The 26549-nt window shown below is 39.6% G+C and overlaps 2 protein-coding genes across 5 annotated transcripts in view; one reads left to right on the forward strand and one right to left on the reverse strand.

Annotated features, from left to right (window-relative positions):
* BBS12 (Bardet-Biedl syndrome 12) overlaps positions 1–26549 on the reverse strand; it is a 143215-nt gene that overhangs the window by 69098 nt on the left and 47568 nt on the right. The window contains exons 1-7 of one of the 4 annotated variants that reach the window (XM_072037467.1): positions 14660–14794; positions 14395–14538; positions 5161–5837; positions 4374–4447; positions 3291–3684; positions 1776–1935; positions 810–1045 (exon numbers count right to left, since the gene is read on the reverse strand). The gene's annotated coding sequence lies outside the window, so the exon portion shown is untranslated. Of the gene's footprint in view, positions 1–809; positions 1046–1775; positions 1936–3290; positions 5838–14394; positions 14539–14659; positions 14795–26549 lie in introns of those variants that run through there. The other 3 variants (XM_072037466.1, XM_072037469.1, XM_072037468.1) reach the window with 3 other exon arrangements.
* On the forward strand, positions 14741–20138 carry IL21 (interleukin 21). The gene is made up of 4 exons (XM_005015554.6): positions 14741–14875; positions 15002–15037; positions 18762–18899; positions 19348–20138. Exons 1-4 carry the CDS (start codon positions 14741–14743, stop codon positions 19474–19476), a joined length of 438 nt encoding a protein of 145 aa, XP_005015611.1. The 3' UTR covers positions 19477–20138.

A 26549-nucleotide genomic window follows, 5' to 3' on the forward strand; every position in this document is an offset into this window, starting at 1 on the left:
GAGTTTGTATATGCTGAAGGTGAAATTTTCCTTGCACACTTAAGCAGTAACTTCTTTGTCCTTAATTTTCTGGAGTACTGATTGCCCACTGCATACAACTGTAGCACTGTGTCCCACTTGTGAAGAAATAAAGCAAGCACAGCTATGTTTCAGAGCCACCGGGCATGTGTATTCTATCAGAAAGACCTGAGAAAGACAGATAATGACTGGTAAATGTTAGGCTGGTCACCCCAAAAAAGGTGGTTTTGTTTACCAGAAAATACTTGCAGGGGCACAGATCACACTGCAGTTACTGAGATGATCAAGCAAAAAAAGCTCCCTTCAGGCTGACAATTCTGCATCAGACTAAGAAAGATTTCCTTCCTAGGTCTTAAAACCAATTACAAACAAGACTTCAGAATGAAATATTATAAACAGAAGACTGAAATGCTCACATAAAAGTGTCAGCATGAAATATTTTGCTGTTTCAATTTATTAGTTTTGACAGAAATTGGAAAAATCAATAAAATCAAAGAGAAAATGCTGAAGTACAGAGGTAAGAGGGAAAACATGTTTTGTTTGATCCTTAAAAGCATCAAACCAGATCTAGCAATAAAGGAGAAATCGAGGCAGGTCAGGGAATGAGTAAAGAGAGTTTCCATGGCATGTGATTGTGTCAGAAGGTAAAATAGTTCAATCTTTAGTCAATTAAAGATAATTTAAGTGAAGTGAATGGTGGCTTTTCTCTCAGAAAAACTTAGCATGGCCAACTCAGAAAATGCAGAGGGCAATGGCAAGAAGAGAACCAGGAGGAAAGCTACAGGGCTCACTGCTTTCTGCAGTACGCAGAAATACTCCAAAATAATGTTGGTCTTTAATCTTCTCCTGAAGCTCCGCCGCAAACAGCGATCTGAAAGAACGTCGTCAGTCTCTTTGATCTCCAGTTACTGTTTTGGAAATTGCATCTTTGTCTCCTTTCTTCCTTCAGGCCGTTTCTGACATTCTCATTTGAACATAAGCAGAGAGTTCTCAGCTTTAGTGTTTCCATTTCCCTTCGTGTTGTCACCTATTGTGCAGCAACATCAAATACAATTATTTTGCAGGCTCTGGAGTTCAATCAATATTTCCTTACTGTGTGGTGCATCACATAGACACGCAACTACAGAAGACCAAGGCTAACTGTATTGTTGCCTGTGCACTCTCTGAGCAGTCTAATGCAAGCTTCCTATTGATTTAAGCTCTTAATATTTTATTTGCAGAGGTGGTGAGGCCCTGGAACAGGTTGCTCACAGAGAAGCTGTGGATGCCCCATCCCTGGAGGTGTTCAAGGCCAGGTTGGACAAGGCCCTGGGCAACCCGATCTAGTGGGTGGCGTCCCTGCCAATGGCTGGGGGACTGGGACTAGATAATCTTTAAGGTCACTTCCATCTGGAGCTGTTCCATAGTTCTATGATTCTGTTTTGGCTGTGGTTGGGCTACAGGCGCATACACAGCTGCAGCTGACAGCAGTAGATGGAGGTCTGGGTTGAAGGTAAAGGCTGGTTAGGACACTGTCACATCCACCCTCTCCTTCTCTTCCCTGCCACTGCCACAGCCCTCCATGCCCAGTGGTGCAGAGACAACTGCCCTCCTAAATCAAATGGCCAGAACGATCAGAGTTAAAATGAGTACCCCGAAAAGGGGGAAGAAGATGACAGAAGAGGTGTAGCCTTCTAGGCTGTGAGGTAACAAAAAATACCCTCAAAAAATTAAAAACAAACAAACAAAAAAACACCAAGTTGGGCTTCCACTGTTACCTCAGTCCTTTGCCCATGGCCTACAGCAGCATTCATTCCTCAGCTGGTAAAAGCACCTCTCGCTGGGAAGGCCCAGATCACTGGGATGGCTGGTTCTGTCTAACAGCTCCCTACCAGAGCACGGCTCAGTTCTGGCTGCATCAGTGAGTGAATTTGTTCCCTGAAAGGCAAATGCAAAGCTGGTGGGTGGCTGGCACTGGAAAGAGGGGGGAAAAAAAGCCTCCTGTGGCTTTTGAGCTAGGTCCTCAACACTGAGGGATGAAGTCTGATGAAGGGGAGATGTAAGCTGCTGCTTCTTTTCCACAGCGCCCTACATACAAGACAGTCCTGGGAGGGAGAGACATGCCTGGTGCAGGTGTGCAGCACTGGTGCATCACTGCCAGCAACAGGCAGGTAGGGTAGGAGGATGGCAGCTCCAGAGGCAAGTGGAAAGGTAGTGAAGTGGCTAAGAAACCACCTCAAAATGCTGCCAACCAAGCATCTGAAGAACTGTAGGCTTAGTTACACAGGAAAAGAGTTAACAGGAATACACAGTTTTTCCTCGAGTTCAATTACAAAGTAGTTGTGTAATCCTTGTGATAATCAGAGTAACAGGATGTGGACTGCAAATCCAGATATATGGAGAGGAATAGTGAATCTTTAACATATTGCACCTGAGTAAATTTTGGACGCTCAAAAGATAGTTCTTCCTTGGTTGTCTGCATTTTCCACATTTGAAGTAATAATGTGGGAAAATATTATTTTCTATAGCCTCCACTGATTTGGACTAGTGTCTTCAGTGCATTCTTGTTTTTCTCTCAGTTTCCCGTAAGTTAGTTCAGACAAATAGCACTGTTTGCTCAAGGAACACTGTGTCAAGTGTTAAGTCTGCACATAAATAACAGGCAATAAAAACATCATTCATACAGAAAAGTAACTAGATCATAATTTTATTATTTTATTGTATAATTATCTGCTGCTGTAGCTACAACAATTATTGACTCAGGTTTCTGGAAAGAAACACAAGCAGGACAAGACATTTTCCAGTGAACAGCACAATATTAAAACTTTTTTTTTTTCCTTTATGAAAAGGAACAGGTCTATCAGGAGGAGCAATGACCAGGACCAATCAAAATCTATTGTTTTCTATTGATGTTTCAATATAGAAATTACTTAAAATTAGTACTATGAATCTTGCCAGTCCTCCCTGAAGTGAATTGATAGTGGATGGTCACACTTTCAATCTCTGCTTACACCAAAGTATTATATAATCTTTGACTAATGCTTCCAGACAGATTTTTGTACTCCCACAAATGCACTGAGTAGTTATTTTTCACCTAGGTAGTCAATTTTTTTTTTTTTTACATTTTAGCGAGAAACTTTGTTTTGTACCTTGCATTTTCTTTTTCTTCATATTTGCTTTCTATTCAGAAAATAGTTCTTTGCTCAGGTTTTTGATCGTTTTGAATACATTTCCATAGATTCACTTACCGCATTTGGGCACAGGGAATGGAGTCTGTGCTTCTGGGAACTTACCTGACAGAGGCAAAACTTGCTGTTAGTCCATGTGGTTCTGTTGCTCCTGACAGAGAAGGGAACATGATATGCCAATATTACAGACTTGGGTATCCATTACTGCCACAGCTCAGCTTTCTGGGGATTTACATGATTGTAGATCCAGAGCAGAAGGCAGCAGACAAGTAAGGAAGAGACGGGGATGCAGGTGGGTCTGTGACTCTCACAATTCCAGTTCGGCAATGCAGACATGGCGTGTTTCTTCTACAGCTACACAACACAGAGACGCCAAGAAATATGTTTTCCTCTCCTTCCAGTTCGAGCTGTGTATGCCTGCTTTGTCCTTTGCACCAACGTTAGGGCACTTCAACTGGCAAAGAACTGGATCGATTCACAGGAATTAGCATTAAACTAGCTGGGAAAGAAAAAAGCTCATTAACTGATCTAGTGATGAATTTTGTTTGTGTATGTGTGATTTCAACTGCTTCTGCTGCAGAACCGTTAGTCTTGCATTTGCCTTGTCTATAAATTTACTAGTGTGTTTAGACCATCTGGAAGCCCACAGATATTGCAGGTTATCCTAAATAGTACTGGTACTATGTTTTATTCTAAATTATATATATATATATTTTTTTCCAAATCATGTTCTCAACTTGGGAGAATTTTGTTTCATAATGTCTATGTGACTTCCCATAGCTAATTTATCTATTTATCTCCACGCTTGAAAAATACTTTCTTCTCACCCCCAACTCCCTGTATTTAATTTTTATTTCCTTCTTAGACCTTAATTGTAATCAAGAAAGTCTTGATTCTCCTCCCTTTTAAGGTCAAAACAGGTTCACAGAATATCTTAAAACATTTCCATTATTGTTTCCACTGAATGCAGGGAAAATATGTTGACTTCATTAAAAAAAAAAAAAAAAAAAAAAGAATAAAATTAAACCAGAGATAATTTTCATAAATTAGATGTACAGATTTCACAGCTCAGAAACAAGGATGTCAAACGTGTCCAGCTTGTACAACCTCCTACACAGAAACCACAAGGTTTCAACGATAAGTCACTGAAACCACAGCATTCAGCTTTTTATCCAAGACTGCCTTTACCGAACGGGTGCTGCTGCTTCAGTGCGATGACTGATCACACAATAGTTTTTCCAAGGTTCGCTTAAGGTGCTGACCTGTGAAAAAAAATGAAACTCATTATGCAAAGCAACTGTGCTGTGTAGCTTTTTACATTTCTTTATGTGTGCATATGAAAGATATATCTGGGGATGCAGGCACATACATTCATGTCTGTTATATATGTCTGGTTATAGATGAAGGCAGAGAGAAAGGCTTCTGAAAAAGTTTAGTGAGAGAAACTTTTTATTTCAGAGATACTGCATTTCAGTTCTATCTGTTAAGGACTGTATGAGGCAGTTAGCTCTAAGCATTCCCTAACCTCCTAAAATAAATCTGCTATTTTATTGTTTAAGTATGAAGTCATAAAAAGGTGTGTTATATTTACAGAGTAATTCATGGATAAGAAACAGGACAGTTAGCATTCTGGACTATATACAGATAATAATTCAATTCTACTCTAGTAATTCTATTCTATATAATTCTAGATCAGTATAGTTGCAACCACATCGGAGACTTTATTGGTATAACTGCAAAAGGGAAAAAAAAATAAAATTAAAAATCAGCAAACCAACAATACCTGCCTGAGTGAGAAAATTATACCTGCAAGTTTTAAATAGAGACAAGTTTGCAGAGTTTAACGTTTCCTAAATTCTCTTCCTTGAAATGATTTTGTCAGAAACCGTATTTCAGCCACAGCTAAAGGACTAAATTCCGTTTGCACTGGCACTGAAGCGCTGTTCCTGGAATGCTGTTGCTCAGTGATACCCACCAGCCCCCTCAGACTTGTGTGCTGAGGAGGTACTTGTTGCGTAGGCGATCCATGGTTTTGATCAGCAACAGAGCCAGCAGAAGAGGAGTTTCTGACTTCTAGCAACTCACTGCTCTTTGTAAATCTGCCAGTTGTGCTAAGGAGAAAGTAGAATTGATAGTGAAATGATTCTGGTTAAAACAAAGCAAAACAAACTCTCAAGCTGTTTCCAAGAGGGATTTTTAACCTGGATCATTTCATTGATCCTAGCAGCCTTAGCAGAGGCTCCTGACGGTGCGATACACTGTGATGCAGAGCCACAACAGTGGTGGTGACCTGGAGTAGCAAGTTCTTTAAACTGCTTTGCTGCTGAAGAAAGCACTTGCATTATTACATCCAGAGATTTTCAGAGGTGGCTCTGGCCTCAGCCTTCCCTTTGGCTACACAGCATGACACTGAAGTGTCTGTTCTGCTGCAGGAGCCAAAGTGTAAGCGGCATCTGATGGCTGATCCAGTGGCTCGCAGCACTCATCGCAGTGGTGTACATAGAAGCTGGTCTGCAAGCTGGTACGTGGAGTCACTTCAAGGGAAGGTAGACCACATCCTCCAGTGCATTCTCACGCTGCTGCTCTGCCCTCACCAGATCTTGCTGTACCACAGAAGCACCCTAGCATGGTATGACAGGACAGTTCCTGGGCCTGGGAAACAAAAACCGCGGCAGGAGAACAATGTTAATGAGTTTACAGAACTTTAAACCAGCTTTATCATTAAATACTTCTACCAACAACCGAGCATGCATGTAAACATTTGTACATATATGAAGAGTGGTTCAATCAAAAGACAGCAATATTTTGGTTATACATGAGAACCAGAAAGTGAAACTAGCTAGAAATAAAAGCAGTACTCAGTCATCTGCTTCTACCAAGACATGCCCAAAGGTAAAGTGTTGCGAAGCACGGCCGAAAGCACGACAGACACCAGTTGAGTCAGATCATGTTGCTCCATTTTATTGCCCGAATAGCCTAACTTTTATAGTGAACTTTACAGGGGCAGACAGTGTTTCACACAAGATTATTGGTCAAGAGCACTCAGACAAACAACTATAAGAAAACAACCCCACCTGCAAGAAAAGAACCCCCCTTTTGATTAGCAGTCAGGAAAACAACCCCCTTTGTGATTAGCGGTCACGTAGACCTAGTCCTTGAGGCCAGCTGCTGATAACAGTATTTTCTGAGTTCCTTAATTGGGTGATGTGGGAGTCATTGCCGTGGGAGCTTCTCACAGTTACTCTGGCAGCTTGGTTTGCTCAGCTACAGCAGGCCCTGAGATTTCTAAGGCCTACCCCTGGTTGCTTAAAGCAAGCTCAGATCGAACAATTGTTCCACGGGCACATGTTCACATCCTGTATGCCAATTCCCAACAGTAAAGCATAATAAAAAGTGAAAAGCTGCATTTGATTTTAAAGATAACTTAATGTAGAATGTATCTGTAAGGAAGGTAAAATTCAGTGCGGATTTGCTGGAGAGGAGAGAGAAGAGGCCATAGTCCCTCACCATCTGTGCCCCATCGTTTGCTCCAGACCATGTAAGAGGGGAGCAGTGGTACTGCTGCAGAAATCCCGCACCAGCACAGCAGCCTCACTAAACCTGGAGAGTGACTTCCAAAATAATCCATAACAAACCTTTCATTTTGATACTGAAGCACAGGCTGTAATGTCATGCTGATCACTATGCAAAGCATGTCAGGCTATAGGGATGTCCAAAAGCCAGAGGAGTAGTTATGCATGTCACATGTTGCCAGAGACTGCAGCATAATCTGTACCAGACTTGTCCGTCTTGAACCTGTAATGGTTTGGTTTTAACTTGTTTGGTAGCGTTGACACTGTAACATCAAAGCATCTCTCATCTAACTTGCCTTCCCTCTCTTTGTTAGCGTTAATGAATGAACAAAGGCAGCATTTTGTATTGTGTCATTCTGCTTCCTCCATTCACTGTCCAACATCTGCATTTATCTCTTTTGATTTTTCTTTCTGAACACTTTGAATGAACATGACATTTACTTCTGGGTTTCAGTGCTACCATATCACTGCTTTTCACACTGCAGGCCATGCTGTCTCTTAGTGGAGTTGTCAGGAAATGCGTTACATATAGAGAGCAGTTCTGTGGTAGAAAGATTGCGTGCTGCTTGACCACGCTTCCTGAGAAGACCTAGAGATCCACAGTGCAATGCCACCAAGCAGCAGAGCTGCAGGAGAATCCAGTGTTGCAATACCAAAGAGGAACATTGACTTTTCTCTTTTTTTGCCACTACTTCTACTTACACCTGTGTCCTTAAGCCAAAGATCTACCTCCTGCCCTCAAATTGTTCAAGAAACTGCAGAATCTTGATTTCCTATGAATTGTTGCCTTGTCTTCTGAAACTGGCTGTCCTTCAGTAACAGGCAAAGATCATCAGTAGCACTGTAAATAAAAATGAAATTGCCCAATAAAGGCTGGAGCACAGCAGAAGCACAGAAAAAAGCTTTAATCTCTTATCGTTACGAAGATTGAAGTGATAATGCCCCATGCAGGAGCTTTTCGCTGAGATGTGAAAGGGACTATATGACGTGGATGCCTGCACTGGCAGAAGCCTAGACTCAGTGACCCAGCAAGGCTCCTTCCACCCTACATGCAGGGAAAGGTGTGACCTGGCAGGTTGGAGGCTGCTCCAACATTAAGAGGAAGACTTGCAAGCGTGCGGCCACCAAAGGATGGTTCTTCTGAAGATCTCGTTCTGTGCATAGCTGGCCCAGGCTTGTCTCGGGCTCTGGATGTCAACGGGCTGTCTTCTCGACACAGCTTGTCATTGTGAACTGATAAGGCTGCAAATACATCAAGAAGATTATGTGCATAACAATCATCACTGGGCTCACCTAGGAGCAGGATGCACCTGGTATTTAACATGTATACACTTACTGTTAACATTATGCTGTTCTGCTTTATAGGCAGTCACCCACTTTTGCTGAACAAGGGCGAACTAAGACAATAATGCCTTGTACAAAGCAAACGAGGCAGCATAGGAACATTTGCAAACAGCTTTGCATTTCTCTTGCATCTTCACTAGCTGAAGCAGTTTCCAAAGCCCAGATAAAACCCTGAGCAGGGCTGTACTATATTCAGAAAGATTTTGCCTGTTCTTGAAAGCTGGTTCTACTTTCCATCCACCAAGTCTCTTTCATTCTTACACTGCCTCTTTTCTGTTACGTGGCATTGTATCTCAGCCTTAGCTGCAATTGAGAACCACAGATTATAATGTTGATGTTGGCAATGTTTGCAACCAGAAATGTAAAATAATGATTTTTAAATCTGGAAATAGCTGGAGGCTGAACGCAGGCATGCCCACAGTGCCTAGGTACCAGCTCACAGCTCCCACCACAAACTGCTGATAGGGGGCTTCCTTGACGCTCACAGAAGTTCTCTGCAGACAGCAGAAACCTGTCCAGTGATTTCTCTGTACGATATAGCAGGTCATATCTTTCTCATCTCAATGGCCTTTGGCTTTGAAAAATGAGTATTTTCAGATATAATAGTTTTTTGGCTTCAGGGCTGCAAACTAGGTGTGCTCCAGCTGTCCATCTTCTTATATTAGTTCAAAGACACCAGTGCTGGGGCTAGCAGGGTCTCATATTTAGCCCCCGCGTGGAAGACATTCCATGCATTTGGGGAATTTCTTGCTCCTGAGTTTGATCTGGTTGGGCAAGTATGGCAATGGAAGTTTTACTGTATTTCTCATCACAAACAGGAGAATAAGAGAGTGATTCTGTTCTTTTAGTGTTCATAAGCATGGAAGAGATGGAATACAATACAGATACTTTAATTTGACTTGTCAGTGATGAATTCTATGATTTTATTTTATAACCCAGCCAGGTGGGTGCTTGTTGTACTCCTTTCCTTACTTTCCAGCAACCAGAAATTGTCTTGAACACTCAGCTCAATGTAATCTCCCTTCCATGATATAAGAAGGATATTCCATAATAAAAGTTCTTGCTTGGCATTCCTTCCACGTCTGACACGTTCTTTCAGGACAGAAATTCACAATCTCCTGTAAGAGCTGTTCTGTTTATTCCTCTAATTCCTTCATCTGCTGCATGGGACCTTTTATTAGCCAGCGTTAAGCCCACCTCAACATGGATTAGAAATTGCTTATAACGTAACTGTGGAGAAGCATTATGGAGAATCTTGGTGGTTTTATAGTGCTATATGTAGTCTGTTAATTTTGCTGTGTCTATGCACCACACTCAGAGTTGTAATTATTCTGATTTATATAGTAAATAAAAATTGGAGTTAGTAATATTTTTTCCCTGCTTTTGGTGGTTTGCTTTCCTCTTTTCTAAGCAAGGCTAAGACAGAAGAATTATACAAAAGCTACAAATAAGAAAATAAGATTTAGAGATGGCAGAATGGACTTGCAGAGCTGTCAGAAATACTTTGAAAAATAGTTTTCCTTGATCTTATATACAGAGGTCCTCTTCCAAGACACTCATTTTCCAGCATAACTCTCTCCCCTTGCTTTCCTACATTCCTCCCATGTCGCAGACAGCACCTACATGAAATGGCACATACACGGGTTACAAAAATTCTTTGAAAGCAGCCCTGTGAGTTACAGGCTTCTTTTTTGGCTGAGCCATAGCAATGACTAAGCTATGGGAAAAGCCTCCATTCAGCTACACTGTAAAGGAAAATGTGGGTGGGGGAACTGGGCTTTCATTCAGCACTTGGGTGTGGAGTGGCTATGTCGCAAAGAGGAAAGAGGAAGACAGCCTCGTGGGCCAGGGATGGGAGATTTCCACTCTGCAGCCAGCCCTCCAGGGCCAGGCAAGCGATGGTGTGAGCGAGAGTGTCGTTGTTTGACTCAGCATGTTCCTAAGCCACAAAAGAGAAGTGACGTATGCAAAAAGCAGGTTGCTTGCTCTTATCTGATAAGAGGGATATCAAGGAGTTTTCTCCACTGCCTAGACAGAAAGGAAGTTCTTTGTCCTTGTATTTCACTTTCTCTGTCAGGTGCCTTTCTTCAAGCAATTACTGTGCTCTCACAGCCTCTAACTCAAGACAGAAGCCTATAGGGTTTTAGGGAAATGATATGCCAGCACCTGCTACCATGTTACCAAATACCTGTTGGTTAGCTTCCCACTCTAATGGCTCCGCCAGCTTTAGAACTGATTTACTACATAATGGATTTAATTGAGTGTTATTTCACATAGAGTCATCTCACCAGTATGCCTCCAACAAACCCACAGATTATCCTGCTGGACCAGCAAATGAATGACGTATTTCTGTGATGCTTCTGGGTAGAAAGAGAGAATGCTTCACTTCCTACCTGCTGCACAAACAGCCGCTGCTCTTGTGGTACAGACATCCCTTCACACAGAAGGTTTCATGGTAAAATATGCACTCATCTTCACCACCACCTACCTTTCACATTAAAAAATGTCATCTCTAATACCATAAAGTGCCTTTTACAGTGCAGTGCCATACAAAAACAGTATGAACAACCTGCCAGCCATCAGCAGGGTTCTCCCTTAGTTTGCAAACCATTAAGTAAACCTAAACATCAGGGGATAGCCACTGCCCAACAACACAGCTTTGCTAAAAGAAGAACCTTGCAATGACACAATCTCCTCAAAACAAAGAGTGAATTTTATAACAGTTCTCATCACACCTGAGCTTGGTTCAGCGAATTTAAATCTGATTTTGCCTACCTTTAAAACTTCTGTCTTTCCTAAAGCAACAGCATCTCAGGACCATCCAGGCTAGAAAAATGCTGAGCCTCACAATTATCTCATTGTTTTTGTTATTCATATTTTATCTCCAGAAACAGCAGTATTTTAAGACCTGATCAGTGCATTAGATCCCTAATTATTACAATTTTGGGAAAACGCAAAAGATGAAGATTAAAATGGCTGTTAGCTACACAGGTACGATTCTACTATAGAGCTGTAGGATCTTGTTAAATGCGACTGTAAAGGTCAGGACCAGCATCTGGAAATGACTCCCTGAGACACAGCAATATCCAGAATGCAGCTGTGCATTACTCTTGTCCAGCGAACCACCAAGGACCAACAAAAATGCAACATTAGTCCATAACAGGTGAAACATTTCTAGCTGGTATGATAAAATATTATAGCTACTGCACAATGAGATGTTGGGATCTCATCCAGAATAACATCTGCCAGTCCAGTGAAGAAAGATGAAGTGGAGGTGTGCAGAGCAGAACTGATGAGATGACTGGGGAAAGGTACACTAACCAACCTTGTTTTGTCTAGCTCGGAGTCAGAGTATGACTGTTCTCTCTAAGCTGAGCAAATGAGGAAGCATCGGGCAGGGGAGAAAATGACTTACGCTGAAGGACAGCATCAGTGTAAAAAACGAAGAGGCCAAACTAACAGTCAGTGCATTTAGGCTGGAAACGTGAAAGCTCCTGAGCTAAATACAGAGAAATTACACACCAGCCACAGAGGTAAACACAACTGTTAAATAGTTATGATGTATTGTCATGGCAGGGGACAGGAGCTGATGCCCTCAATGTTGTCCCTTTAAGCTCTGCGTTTCTGAAAATATAAGGAGAGCACTAACCAAAGTTTGTGAGTAGCCCTGAAGTTGCCTGGTTAATGCAGACTCTGCAGGAGCATCTCTGCATGGGTAATTGCCAACCATCTAACGAGGATATGGCTAACAGAGGCGATCCTACATCCAAATGGAAAGCTTCCAACCTGTCAGTCACATACAGCTGCATAAAACCAGAGTAGCCAGGGCTAACACTATCACCTACAGTAGCTGGGTTCAAAGGAACTCCTCAAAAGAATTCAAAGCTGAATGCCTGACAACAAAAAGCAGCAGCAGGCATTTCCACCAGCCTGCTCCTTTACTATTAACACTCCTAATGGCAAAGTCAAAAACTGGACTGAGAATACAATGCATGTTGATAACCTACAAATGAAGATGAAAGTTCAGTTATGGTAAAGAGGAGGAGCCTTAAGTACCACCTTCATATACAAACGCTATCAGAAGTCATCTCTCCATCCCCTCAGCAGCTTTACAGAGATGTTGAACGACAGATTAAAAAAAAAAAAAACACAAAACAAAACAAAAAAAACTTACCCTACAATGCTTCACATGAATAAAATGGGGAAAAGGGAAATACATTCATGGTTTATCAAACAAAATCTCTTTATTGCTGCTGACTTCCATTACTGAACCTTATCTACAAATTAATATAACTTTGGAATAAAACCTGAGACACACCCTCCACTTCACAGTCCAGCTGGGCTGCTTATCTAAAATGATTTCAAAGTACATCCCTCAAAAGATACATGAGAAAAATAATTGCACTACTTTTTCTTCAAGAAATTAAATTTTAGACTATGTGACAGAAGAAAATTTTTCTCCTTTCTTGTTTCTGTTCTCATTCTTCAGGATTTCTGTTCTGTCAGGTGTGATTAGCTACCCCTTTCACCAGGAGAGATTTTGTACATGCATACTGGAGAGCGTGAGTGCATTTGTGTAGACACATATACACCTATAAAATCTATTCCTTTAAGCTATCCAGTTTCTTAAAGATCATAAATAACTTAAGCACAGAAAGAGTGTGCAGTGAATAATCATACATATACAGAAGACAAACTCACCTAAGCATGCCAGATTAGTCTCTCACCAGGTGAAATGATCATTTTGACATGGACAGACAGAAATAAGTCATCTCACTTGACTGCCCAGATTCACCGGACAGGTGAACACAGAAGCATTTTACACAATGCTAGTTTATTACACGGACTAGCATTCTAGGTAAAGACAACATTAAATTGAAGTCCGTACACTGATGCCTTTGTAAGGCATCTCCACAGCCACAAGGAATCTCTGGACTTCCAGAGCTCAAGATTTAGGACACTTAAGCACTTTTTTATTCACTTTCGTGAAGATGCCAGGTGACTCTATCTGCCTTCTACTAGTTCTATATACAAACCTTTCAATGGTCATACCACAGTGTTTACAACCATTTATTAGTGATAATACATAATAGTCATTTAAAGTCATTTTTCCTTCTTCTGATGAAATATTAGGAACAGTGATTTTGAAACCATCTGATTCCTAGAGGTTGCAGAACACTAAGTCCCTAGTGCCCACTCAGAGCCCTTCTGAGAACAGGGCAGCTCAGTGAGAGTGACAAAAATTGGGCTTGGGCTGGAGGAAACTGATCTAAAAAAATAAAATAAAATGAAAAAATAAAATTTAAAAAAAAAAAAAGCATTTGAGAAGAATACCCTCAAATACCTTTAACTTCCACGGAACTCATTGAGAAAGGAGACATCTGTGGAAGTCCCCATAAGAGAGCATTCCTTACCAGCATTTGTTGGAAAAAAAATCCTGTCATTAATGCATCATTTTTCAAGTAATAATCTCAAAACTACTTCCTCAAAAGCAGCCTGTGTACTTAATTACAATAGGAATTAATTTTGAAGAAAATCACAGGAGTATGCTTTATTTCTTAGATCATTCTGATGGTTTTATTCTGGCTTTAAATTTTGTGCAGTATGTATTTTTAATGGATTTCACACCAAACAAAAGCACTTCTACATTCTCAAGAGAGTTCTCTGGTCTCACTATCACATCTCCATTGAAAGGGTGGCATAAAGTTGCAAAACTAACCTCAAGCCTAACTGTGGCAAACCTAACTGAGCATCTAGCTGCCATAACCACTGGTCTACTGACAGCCACAAAATGATAACGTCCTGAGGGACTCACTGGGATTTAGCCCCTATTCCTCCAGCAGCATTTCCATCTGAGGAATGGGCATGGTATGGGGATTGACCTCCCCCATGCCAATGCATCTCCTTGAGCTCAGACTCCTGCAAATGCTTTTCACACCCCAATGGACACACTTTCTAAAATGCTATTAAAATATCTGGAATTAGTTTGAAGTAAATACATGTATAAAGCACACTTCAGCTCCCTTAAATGCTAAAATGAGCTTTTCCTCACAGTTGTCGCAGAAACCAAGCACAAATGTAAAAGTGGCAGTTCACAGACAGGGGAACAAGCTACACATCCTTTGAAGCTATAAAGTAGGAAAAATTACATTAAAATTGCTAAAAGAAGTCCTGCCATATTTCATCAGCATGAAATGGAGATTCAGTTGGATTGGAGAGGTTCATTGCTGCAAGAAGCAGGAAAAAAATGCAGAATCTTTGTTTACCTGGGTCTGTGGTTTCTAAGTACCTACTTTTTACTACGTTCATTTCTTGACTCAAAGCGAAAATGGGAATTCACCCTTTTCTCTTTTTTTCCTGTCCAATGTGCAGATGGGGCACATTTTCATTCACTCCATCAATCCCTGCCCCCTACGCACGAGCTCGCATACATACACCTAGCCAATGGAAAAGAAAAAAAGGTTACTCATTAATCCATTCTACAAAGCTTTCCAAACTGAAATGGGTGGGTTTTACATCTCCAGCAAGGAGCAATATATAGGTAGACATGCAGCATACCTGAACATAGCTGAAGCTCAAGCATTCATCTTGGATAGCACAACTTTGCTTCTAACACATTTTAAAACAGAACTCAGCACTATGGAGAGGATGATTATTTTCTGTATGCTCTTCTTCTGTTCCAGTATGGTTCTGACTGCAACTCCACATAAAGCAATGAAATACAAACAGCTTCTAAAGACAATTGATCAGTTAAAAGATGTAGTGAAAGATAAGGTAAGCAAACTATTAGTCCTAATACTGAAATTATTTTCAAGCATTAGATACTGCTTAGAATGTAACTTTTGAGGGATACTACTGCAATGTTAAACTTTTCTAACTTAGATTTGTTTTTCATTGTAGGATGCTGAATTGCTGCATACACCAGAAAACCCTGTGGTGAGCCTGCTTTAACATTTCCTTTTAATTATATCAAATTTATTTGTATTGGTTAATTCCACTGACAAATGGCAGATGTCTTCTTTTAAGTATCTCTGACCTAGAACTCTTAATGCAAGTTAGTTTGAAAACACTTTGATAAAAGTTTCTTATTCCTGGGTTTTTAATGTCAGAAGCGTTTATATTATGCAATCTTTATTAGTAGGTTACTACACTCTGTGTATTCTAGAACACCCACAGATTCCAATTTGTGCATATTCCTTTTATTCACTGCTAAGAGCAGGAGATTCAAACAAGACCTATATGACTTGCAATGCTCTTGGGGACGCAGTTTTGGGGAGAGGAGGTGCCTCCAGCTACCATGAGCTCCAACCACATTGGTATTATCGCTGCATGGAGCCTAAAGGGAGCCCCCTTTCCTTCCCACCATAAAACCGTATTGCATAGTGCTTCCTTGCATGCAGTCCCAGCGGCTGCTGTGAGACCGCTTGTGGGCAAGGGTTGTGCTATCATGTAGAACAGGAGAAAAAGTGCATTCTGCAAGTATTCTCTTTACATTATGACTAGTTAAAAGAACAACAACAGGTCTTCATAGACCCCTTTTTGTACACATTATTTACTTAGACACTTTTTAATGGTGATATTTGGTGTAACCCAAAGCTAGGAACTTCTTGGTAAGTTACATTAGAGTAATAGAAAGTGTGTTTATGTCTAACAGTTTATATTTTAATACTAAAACCAATTAGAAACTAAATGCATTCTGCCATCTTTCGGTAATCCCAAACATGCAACGAAGGTCCAACACTAGCCACAGCTGATATAGTTTAATACTTCTCCTGTTATCTGCTGTCTTAGGGCACTGACAACTACTTCAGCAAGCAAGCAATTTTGATGGACATATAAAAGTATTCAGTACGTGTAGTCATTAAAAAAAACAACTCGCAGAGTATAAAGCTATTTATGCAGGGCTTTACACTTTCGTGTAAAATAGTAACAAGAAGAAAGGAAAAAAACTCACCTCATTTCACACGGGTTTCATTAGCCTCCTCCAAGGGTTTACAGTTGGGCACGTTTTTTACTTGCCAAAAGCACAGAGAAGTATGACCAAAAAGATTGCTAGAAACAACTCATTGCTAGAAACAACTGCAATGCAAAAATGTAATGCACCCTAGCTAATTGCTATTTTTTTTCATTAACACTCTTTCTAACTTGTAGTGTCAAAGTGAAAAGAAACAGATAATTAGCTGTCATTTCACTGCAGAGTTTGCTGCTACCTCCGACACAAGCAAATAGAGCCAGTGACTAATCGCTTCATCAGTGTTTTTTTTTTTCTCTCTCTCAAAAACATGGTCACCTCAGGAAGGAAGACAACAATTCATTTGCAGCTTAGGGCTTTACAGGCTGCCTCTGGGAGGTCCTGAGTACCTTCATCATAAAATATAGGAGATAACAAATTCAGGTATTTGGAAGGTACTCAGTGCAACAGAGGTTTGATCTCTGATGAAAAGCTAACAGTAGGAATTACCAGCAATCGTATTAATAAAGTTTTAATTCTGCGGGGCGAAATTTGCATTTGCTGAGTTGTCCAAATGCTTATCTATGAGTTGTGGTGTGCCAAAGTTGTACTCATAACTAGGTAACTGGGTACAATTACACCTGAACATACAAAACTGTATTTAACAAAAAGTCTTTCGTGTAACTGTATTTCAAATCTCAAAATATTGTTTATATGGCAAGCTGCTTATGCCAGTTTTGAATGTAGCCTTGAATATGCAGGAAGACGGCTACCTTTTATAACATCGAACATTTAGTGGTTTATCACTATTTTTTTTGACTTCCTTGATCTTTCTGTGTGTGGACTGATAGCCTCACTTCAAACCCACAGCACTTCCCTGTACACTCAAGTGTGAAATTATCAGAAAATACATTAGGAGGTGAGAATAAAACCATAGGGGACATCAAGTCAGGAGAAAACATGCTGAGGTCGAGAAATTAGTCTTGAGACTGAACTGGTTCAAGACAGGAGGGAGAATACGATCTGCTGCTGGTGACAGCTCTGGCTCTAACCCCGCTGGTTGCTGGTTCAGGAAGTGCAGGCTCTTCAGGGTATGCTGTACAGTTCAGAGTCTCGCGCAGAGCATTTCTGCAAATCCTCCCTGACAGCTGTTTTGCATGTTTACCTAGCGCCCCTCAGACATCACCAGCAGCCCGTGTTTTGAATGCCTCTTCATCAAAGTGCTTAATCCATTGCAAGGCAAACAAAATGCAATCCTTGTGGCCCTCTGACTGTCGGCCTGCTTACAGTTAACTGTTAACTCAGCAAAAGAGAAAAAAAAAGCAGCATATATGAGAAATGCTGGTTTCTCAGCTCATCACGGATGAGGCACAAAATGTTTTCAGTTTCAGCTGGAAAATCGATCTCTTTTAAAAAGAGTGTTGGTTTTTTTCCAGTAAGCAAGTCTGGTTACGGTAAAAAACCTGAAACAAACATAAATGTCTGGTTTTTAATAAAAATAAAATATATAAATATATGTAATATATATATATATAACCAGTATAAGACGTTGCTATTAACATTTGCTATAGGCAACATAAATGGAGGTTGCCTTGTCCTTGCAAGTGAACTGCTGTGGCATCAGCAAACCAGATGAGACCCAGCTTTGGTAACAGTTGGTATGCAAAACAAAGATGATGTCTTTGGAGCCTTTCTAACATACACAATCAGCATTTCTAAAAGTTTCTTTCTTTAGAAAATGGAAAACATGTTAGAAATTGGCTTCAGTAAACACTGCTTTTCTTTCTCTATTGACAATAGGTTGGTTTTGGTGGTATTTTCCACAGTTGTGTGCCCAGAGAGGAAAACAGCCACTGCACAGGAAAGGAAGTTCTGGAAAGCTTGTAGTCTGTTAGCACAATACAAATTAATATGCAACTGCACCATGAAAGGAAAAAGGCAGTTGCTCTAATTCCAGATAACTAGCAGCAACAAAAGAATTACACCACCGTCATACAGCACACCAAGTGAGGGCTTCTTTTCAAGTTAGACACAGATGATGCTTCCTGGCCTTGACTCAGGTTTAACATGGCTCTGAATTCCCTGCAATTTGGCAAGACAATTTGAGCTAGGAGCCTGGCTCCTTGTCTTCTCTCTCATCCTCACTCTCACTTTTCTCTTCAGTCCAATTTACTCACTAATTTCAGTGCTTCCATGTCCCATGCTATCAAGGGAGAATATTTGAGTAGCATTTTAAATCATGCAGTTCTATGTCAGTTCTAATTAGTAAGTAGATAATACGAGAAATGGCACAAAAATAGGAAAAAGAAATATATTCTCAGGTGTACTATTGAGGAACAACCCTGAGAGAGATTAGGAATATTTTTAAAAGAAAATATTCATGCCTATGCTTGTGAAAATCTGCTGCATATAATGGGATCTACTCTTCAGTAGCACTTTCTTTTAATTATTGTAATGATCAAAATTCAAAGGGCGATTTTAGGAATTTATATGATGAGGAAATACTTGAGCAATTACCAAAGAACAGGTAGATCAAAGGTCAGTGATCTCTTGTATTTCTAAAAATAACTTAAAACAATTAAAGGACTGTTGAATCTTCTCAATTAATACCTTGCATAATTAAATTTGAGCATAAATCACAATGTAACACATGTGGAAAAAATGCTGCAACATTCATTTTAAAATTATTCCTTGTGTTCTTGCCCATAGGACGAGTGCCTGTTCACAGCTGTGACCTGCTTCCAGAAGGGCACACTGAAATTGCAGCCCAAGAACAGCCAAGTAAATTCTACGTTCATCAAAACAGTTAACATCTTGAAAAGACCCATTCTCAAAGACTCTGGAAAGGTAGGATTTCCTGGCAATGCCCATAATCATGACCATTGCTCCTTACTTTCTGTAACAAATACTACCTACAGCAGTGAAACTGTAAAAGCCAAGCTTGTTAGAAAAACAGATCAGTCTTTTATTACTTTGGAAATTAGAAATATCCATTTTTCTGCACTTCCAAGAGAGACACTCACTCTGTTCCTATCAGTCAGTGATGTCTATGCACTTTAATAATGGCAACCATGTGATGTGCACAACAAAAGGATTGGGATTACTGCAAAAAATGTGAATTAAAGATGTAGTTATTATTTTCTTTTCCTTTATGAAATAGCCTGTCTCTCAGCTCTTCCATTTGTAAAAGGCTTTGATTACAAAGATTACTGCTTGATCAGTAGGAAATCTTTAAATATTATTTATGACTATGATGAGCTCTTTAGAAGTGGAATGATTTTTTTTTATATTTCAGCAGTGTGAGTCTACATGTGAATCTTATGAGAAAAAAAACCCCAAAGAGTTTTTGCAGAGCTTCTCAAAGTTGATGAAAAAGGTAACAATCAGAGTTGACTCCTTCTGTCTGTTTTTTGATGTTTTGTAAACAAGAACCGATGTCTGTATTTTCCATTATTCCTAACATTGTGTTGTTTTCACAGCTTTTCAAGGAGTAATACAGGACACATGAGACCTGAAGGCTACAGAAAATCTACTATTTAAGGCAGACACTATACTATTTAAGACAACGTGAAAAATGTAAATATTTTCTATTTCTACTGTGCTGTGCTGTGTGTGTGTGGTAAGTGAGAGCTTCTCCCCAATATTAAGGAGGCTTATTTGGATGGCTATTCATAAGACAGATGCTATTTTAAAAGTGATCAGAGCCTCACCTTACGGTGAAAATTATATTGTAATTTCACAAAAATAGGTTCACGTAAGGGACTTAACCATAACCTTATGCTGAACTAGATATACACGAGATGGCTGCTATTCTAGTTTTGCATTCATCTCAAATGAACATCATACAGAAGTGTCTGAAACTTTTTAAAGAAAACAAAACAAAACAAAAAATGATCAGAGGCTTTGAAGCCTCAAGAAGTACTTTGATTGATTTCCGTATTTAAAACAATACCACACACACAACTTATTTGTAAGTTCATAGATTGTATCTTAGCTAACTAGAGAAAAATACCCTGAATTTAACTCTCACAGAACTACTGGAAAAACATTTACAGATAATACAGTATGGTCTGGGTCTGACCTGTTTCCACGTTGAAGTTAATGGCACATTTGCCATGGGTTTCAACTTGTTAACCCAGAATCTCCAAGCAGGGATGCAGAATTTTGGGTGGAAAAATACATCTCTGGAGATGGAATTCCACCTAGGCTCCTTCAATTTAACAGGCTAAATGCAGCAGGGGCATGACTGGCTGGATGCCTGGCCACTGCAAGAGAACCAACAAACACAGTAACTGATGATTATTCAGAACAAAGCAGCCCAAACGCATATTGCTCTTTCTCAGAATATTTTACACTTACATTCATGCACCAGAACACTATTCCTTCTGTTTACTCTTGATTCTTTTTAGTGGTTTTAAATTGCCTTTTTCTTTTTTTTTAAACTGTCAAGTTTTTGTTATGTGGAAAGTTCAGTTTGCACTTCATGCTTTTTGAACATTTCTGTGGAAGTTTAGCCAGAGCTAGCACTGAATTATTACTATTTTTAAATAAAAGCAAGTATCACAGCCCTTAAAACTATTTCTTAGTACATTAATTATAAACGACAATATTCTGCTTGCAATGACTCTGTACCTCAAGATTCTTCCAGCTGAGAAGTAGCTGTTAAGTTACCCCCCAAAGAGGTATTAGCCCCACAAGAAACTGCTCTTGGAAGGGAGTGTAAAGCCTTCCAGTTAAAATTAACCTTTCATCAAACTTTCTCATTACTTAGTAGAAATGTGGTATAGAGAGGAAACTGGAAAACTACATTAAGTGTTATGATGGAAAATTGCAAGCTTAGTTACCTCCAAAAATAATGAGGTACTAATAAAAACATTTCCATTCCTACAAACGTTAGCCTAAAGGAAAACTAATACAAAAAGCTTTTTTTTGCCTCCACATTTTCACTGTCCTGAAACGTGCATCTCTTCAAAAACATATGTCGAGAGGAAGGAGGAGGATCTCAGGGCAAGAGTGAACAAAGTTTCCACAGTGAATTCTTTTTTTGCCTTGCATCTCCTTGTTTCTGGTTGATGACAATTCTGATCCAGCTTGTCTGTTATATTTTTGTTTCAAAAACCAAAAAATGTTTTTCTTCTGAGTAATGTTCTATCATATCTCATATTTCCACATTACGGCATGAAAATTAATATTCTAAAACTGAACTGCCACTTGGAATTAAGCTACTCAGTTTAAATGGTGTCCTGTACCCTTTTATCTCTGTTTCTCTGACCTTATTATGCATAACATCCCTTAATGACCAACTGGTAAGCAATATGCAAAGCTGCTGCTGTTACTGCAATGGCATTTAGAGAAGTTAGGAAAAAAAAATTAATTTCTGATTTGGATCAGAAACTGAGGAAAATATTGGAGAGAGGAGTTGAATGTGTTTTGTTGTTGTTGGCTAGAAAGCCAACAAATAAAATAGCACTTCTCATTCACTTCATGGGAGGTATTTATGGAAGGACCTTTATTTTAGTACCACGTATAAGGCATGTATTTTTATTTGTAAATGTTTTTCCCAGTAATTCGCAACGTGCATTCAAACCAATATTCTAAAAAAGCCTGTGAGAATTCTTGTCATGCAAGTGGAATTAGCATGCCCTGTCACAAATTGTACATGACATATTTCTAAGTAATCATTACAAAGCATTGAGAAGCAGCATTTGTACCCAGGACAGACAACTTATTAGAGAAAAGCCTTTAAAATTGCCTTACCAGAATATCATAAGCTAATTAGTTACTCCTGCCTACACTGAAACAATTGTTGGGTTTTTGTATACAAGGCAGCACGCAATGATGTAAGTAATGTAGCTACTTCTGTTTAGTGACTTGCTCCACTGTTTTTAATCTTGGAACTTATCACACCAAGTGGTTAAAGGTTGCTTGGTGTTGTTTTTTTTTTAATTATTAAACTAATTTGTAAATTAAGACCATTTCCTATACCTGTAGAACAACTTAATCACAATGCTATTCATATGACTGAAAAAAAAATAGGGAGGAGCTGTAACGAATGTAACTTAGAGTTGACTGTCCCAGGATGTTGGAGGGAACCATATTTACTGGATAATTCAGTCCACATACGTATTGGGAAAAATTAATCACAACAGTATCATTGTTGATCTTAGTTAACGCCACTTCTGCCAAGCATTAGCACAATCGCTCTGGAAATCTCTGTACACTTAGAATACCCTTAGATTTGCATGATGTTGAGGCCTTCTATTAATTCTTTGATTTGTCAAAGCTATGAAAGATTGAGCGTATTATTCAGGGGTGTGCTATTAGAATCCCAAATGAGGAACGTGAAATCAGTGAAGGACGGATCAGTCTTCAATACCACGTTATCTTGTTCAACACTGGTCTCTGGCGGAACTGAAGATGCCCCAGGAGGAACCCACGATGTCGGAAGGACTGGTTATCACAGTTTCAGACCTGTAACAATCTTGATGTATTTTTACTTGTCAGATGAACTCTCTTTGTACTAACTGCACTCTTTGCAGAAACGGTGTATGTTTCTTTAGCTGAGTACATAGAGTAAGTCCTAAAAGCTCATTACCTCCCAGGGAGGTTTAATAATGTATTTATGATTTTGGTCATAAGTGTCCTTTGCAGGCACTTCAATATGTGTTTTAGCATGGTATATACAATTCTGTGTAATATTTACTTTTCCTGAGAAGATTTTTTATTTTTATACTAATTGTCTCATTTAATTTAATTATTTATTGCATTTTGTGAATGGAATTTTCATACTAAAGACTATGTGGTCTGATTTATTTATATGCCTGTGATATTAAATAATTTTAGCTAATAAGATTTTCTCTTGTTCTTTTTTTTTTTTTTTTTAAGAAAAAAAAGCTTCTAGCCATTCCTACCCTCACAATGACTCATAAAACCCCTCAGTGAACTTTTTTAGCCTACTCTGTCATATATGTTGCCAGCTCAGATCAAGGACACGATATACAAAGCTTTTCTTCCCTTGAAAGTAATGAGTATGTGACAGTCCACAAGACAAGGCATTTTTACTACCCATTACATGCGGAGTGAAGTCTCCTCCACTACAGGGTACCTTCCAGGGGAGAGTGGTGGTCAACCCACAACCCTGCATATGCCTGTATAGCTTAAATTTTGTTGACTACATCAAGTTCTGATTGCACACTTAGTACTGTCAGAACAGCCAAGCTTTCAATACACCAAGTAAATGTTACCTTAATTTACTGATTTAAAATTAACGAGAAACTGTTCTATACAATGGTGAAGAAGAGGATGCTATTTTTTTTTTTTTTATTGTGCCCATCTCTAATTTTTTAAACATTGCCTTTTCAGACTTAATAAAGTCCTTCAGGCAAATTCACAGCACGTTCAATCACTTCACTATTTCCTTAGACTGACATGAACAAAAACCCAGTAACTTCATGTTTTGAGTCTACACAATTCAAATACCTCATTTGCCTGATTAAAAAGAGAAACATCTCAAAACACAATGCCAGAAGAAACCCAGTCTGTTTTGCACTGTTTTCTCTCCTCTCCCTAACTTTTGTCTTGCTTTGAAATGTACACTCTTCCTTTCCCATTCCAATTTGATATGTTGAAGTTCCCCAAGAAATTAGCATTTTCTGCTATTATACTTTTTAAGGATAGCTATAGTTCATCTTTTATAAAAAGGCTTTTCCCTATAAAATGTAACAGAAATGCATTTTGGTCCAACAATAAAGCAGAAAACTCTAACAAAAACAAAGACTAAGTCAAACAATCTTCTTTTCTTCATGGAAAAAAAATGTTCAAAAACAAACAAGAAAAGAAAGCATCATAAAACTTCACATTTGAACTGATCCAGGATAGAAGTAGATATTCAGGACAATGCTGCTACAATGCGTCTCCTGAAGGCAGGCAGTTCTGCTCCTCCCAGAAGATGTTTTCCTCTCACAAAAGAGCCATCAGACTGACTCCCAAGGTGCTGCATTAGCTAGTTGGGTCCTGCTGGCTCCTAAACTACTCGGTGGTGGCAGGTACCTGAATTTGAAGCCCAAATCACCCTGTAGAAGTCTTTGAAGGGAAAAAGCAAAAGGATTGGGTCTAATCCAAGAAATTGCTCCTATCTTTCCACACAAAAAAACAGTGGCAGTCAGATATCCTGGTATTCACCCCAAGTCAGGTGCAAGTCAAATCTGAATCATCTGAGTCAAATATGCATATATCCTCTTATTTCCAGATATGACATTTTGAAAATATAGAATTCTTTTATTTCTTACTTGCATGTCTCAGTATTTTCCTCTACAGCCATAATAACATTAAAAAATATAGTAAAGAAAACATTTGGAGTAGACATTTCATAGAATCATAGAATAACCCAAGTCAGAAGGGACCCACAATTATCATCCAAGTCCAATTCCTGGCTCTACAGAAGACTACCTAAAAATCAAACCATGTTTTGGAGAGCCTTACCCAAATGCTTCTTGAACTCTGGCAGGCTCAGTGCCATGACCACATCCCTGGGGAGCCTGTCCCAGTGCCCGACCACCCTCCGGGTGCAGACCCTTTCCCTAACCCCCAGCCTGACCCTCCCCTGTCCCAGCTGCTGTCCCATATTCAACTTGCTGTCCAGCAGGACCCACAGAACCCTTTCCACAGGGCCACTCTCCAGCCTCTCATCCCCCAGCCTAAACGTGTATCTAGAATTGTCCTGTCCCAGGTGCAGAATCCGGCACTTGCTCAGCTCACCATACAGCTAGTCTTCAAGGCCTCCCTAATCATAAGGAAGCCAACAGCTCCTCCTAATGCAGCATCATCTGCAAACTTTGTTAGCATGCGTTCAAGTCCTGTGTTCAGATCATTTATAAAAACACTGAAGAGAACTGGCCACAAAGTGGAGCCCTGGGGAACCCCAGTAGTGACTGGTTGCCAGCCTGATGTAACCCCATTTACTATAACCCTTTGAGCCTGATTTGTCAGCCAAATGTTCACACAGCATATTATGATTTTATCTAGCTATATGTCAGACATGTTGTCCAGAAGGAAACTGTAGGAAACAGTTTTGAAAGCTTTGCTGAAATCCAGAAAGATCACATCTACCGGTTTCTCTTGGTCAACAAGATGGGTGACCTTATCATAAAAGGAAATTAACTTTATTAAACAGGACTGTCGCCTTGTGAACCTATGTTAGCTATGACCAATGACTGCATCATCTTTCAAATGTTTCTCATTAACTTCCAGAATAACCTTCTCCATAATTTTACCAGACACTGAAGTGAGACTGACAAGCCTAGAATTACCAAGGCCTTCTTTCATACCCTTCTTGAAAACTGGGACAAGATGTGTCCCAGTCAAACGGGACCTCTCCAGATTCCCAAAACAATGGAAAAATAACTGAGAGAGGTCTTGTGATAACATCAGCCAGTTTCTTCAGTAGTCTGGGATGAATCCCATCATGCCCCACAGACTTATGTGCATTCAGCCAGAGCAGCAAATCCTGCACATGTTCAGAGTTGGCTGGGAATTTATTGTTCCCACAGTCACAGTTTTCTAACTCAGGGCACCCAAGGTCCCAGAGCCCATCATCAGTGTTGAAGACAGGCACAGAAGGCTTTAAATTTCTCTGCTTTGCCTATGTCCCTATTTGTGAGGTGACCAACCTCATCAAATAATGGACCAATGTTATCTCTGGTCCTCCTTTTGCTGTTACCATATTTTAAATACATATATACATACGTATATATATATATATATATATATATATATATATATTTGCTTTTAAAGTCTAAGGAAACTGAAAAATAAATATAAATTAAATATGTAAGTTTATCTTTTCAGAAATATTATTAGTAGCCAATGTACTAAGTGTCTCTGCTGCGTGCAGCCAACAGTGTGTGAATAAGCACCTTGGCACTGCATTGTGTAAAGCAAATAGCCTGAAGTCCTGTGGCAAGGCTACCTTATCTCCCTAAGAACATATTTCCTTCATGGTCTCTTAACTCCAATTATAATGACATAGGCACCACAGAATCTGAAAGAGATCTCACAGCTTTAAAACAATACTTGAGGCTTCCAGTACATTCAGAACTATTTGCTCAAGCAGAGAACACATTTACATTATGCACTGTACGGGCATCTGCTCTGCAACAGAACACAAAAGAGCCTCCAAAATCAAAGACAATCATACTAACACTAGAATAACTCAACTATTTAATCCTGCTGAGAAGTCTAGGCACAATTTTGCCCATATTGACCCAGATATCTGTGCATTGGCACTGCTGTCAGAACCTTCTTTCAGATTAAGAACATCTCAAATATGGCAGTTCGTACTGCACAGACATGCTATACTCTTTCTCTCAGCAGGTTTTGTTTGTTTCAAACATCCCCATAGGCATATTGTCCCAATGGCTGTCGGGTAGGAGCAACAAAGCAAGACTGTCCTATAATGGTCTTGCTTTTCACTTGTGCTGATGATACATATTGTAAACG

This window comes from Anas platyrhynchos, chromosome 4, assembly GCF_047663525.1.
Source record: "Anas platyrhynchos isolate ZD024472 breed Pekin duck chromosome 4, IASCAAS_PekinDuck_T2T, whole genome shotgun sequence".
NCBI lineage: Eukaryota > Metazoa > Chordata > Aves > Anseriformes > Anatidae > Anas > Anas platyrhynchos.

What these genes read in the sequence shown, in the direction of transcription:
- IL21 (XM_005015554.6), top strand. Translation starts at nt 14,741, where the DNA reads ATGGAGAGGATGATTATTTTCTGTATGCTCTTCTTCTGTTCCAGTATG. An exon ending in ATACACCAGAAAACCCTGTG is followed by an intron (nt 15,038 to 18,761) that starts GTGAGCCTGCTT and finishes TCTTGCCCATAG; the next exon opens with GACGAGTGCCTGTTCACAGC. An exon ending in TTCTCAAAGACTCTGGAAAG is followed by an intron (nt 18,900 to 19,347) that starts GTAGGATTTCCT and finishes TTTATATTTCAG; the next exon opens with CAGTGTGAGTCTACATGTGA.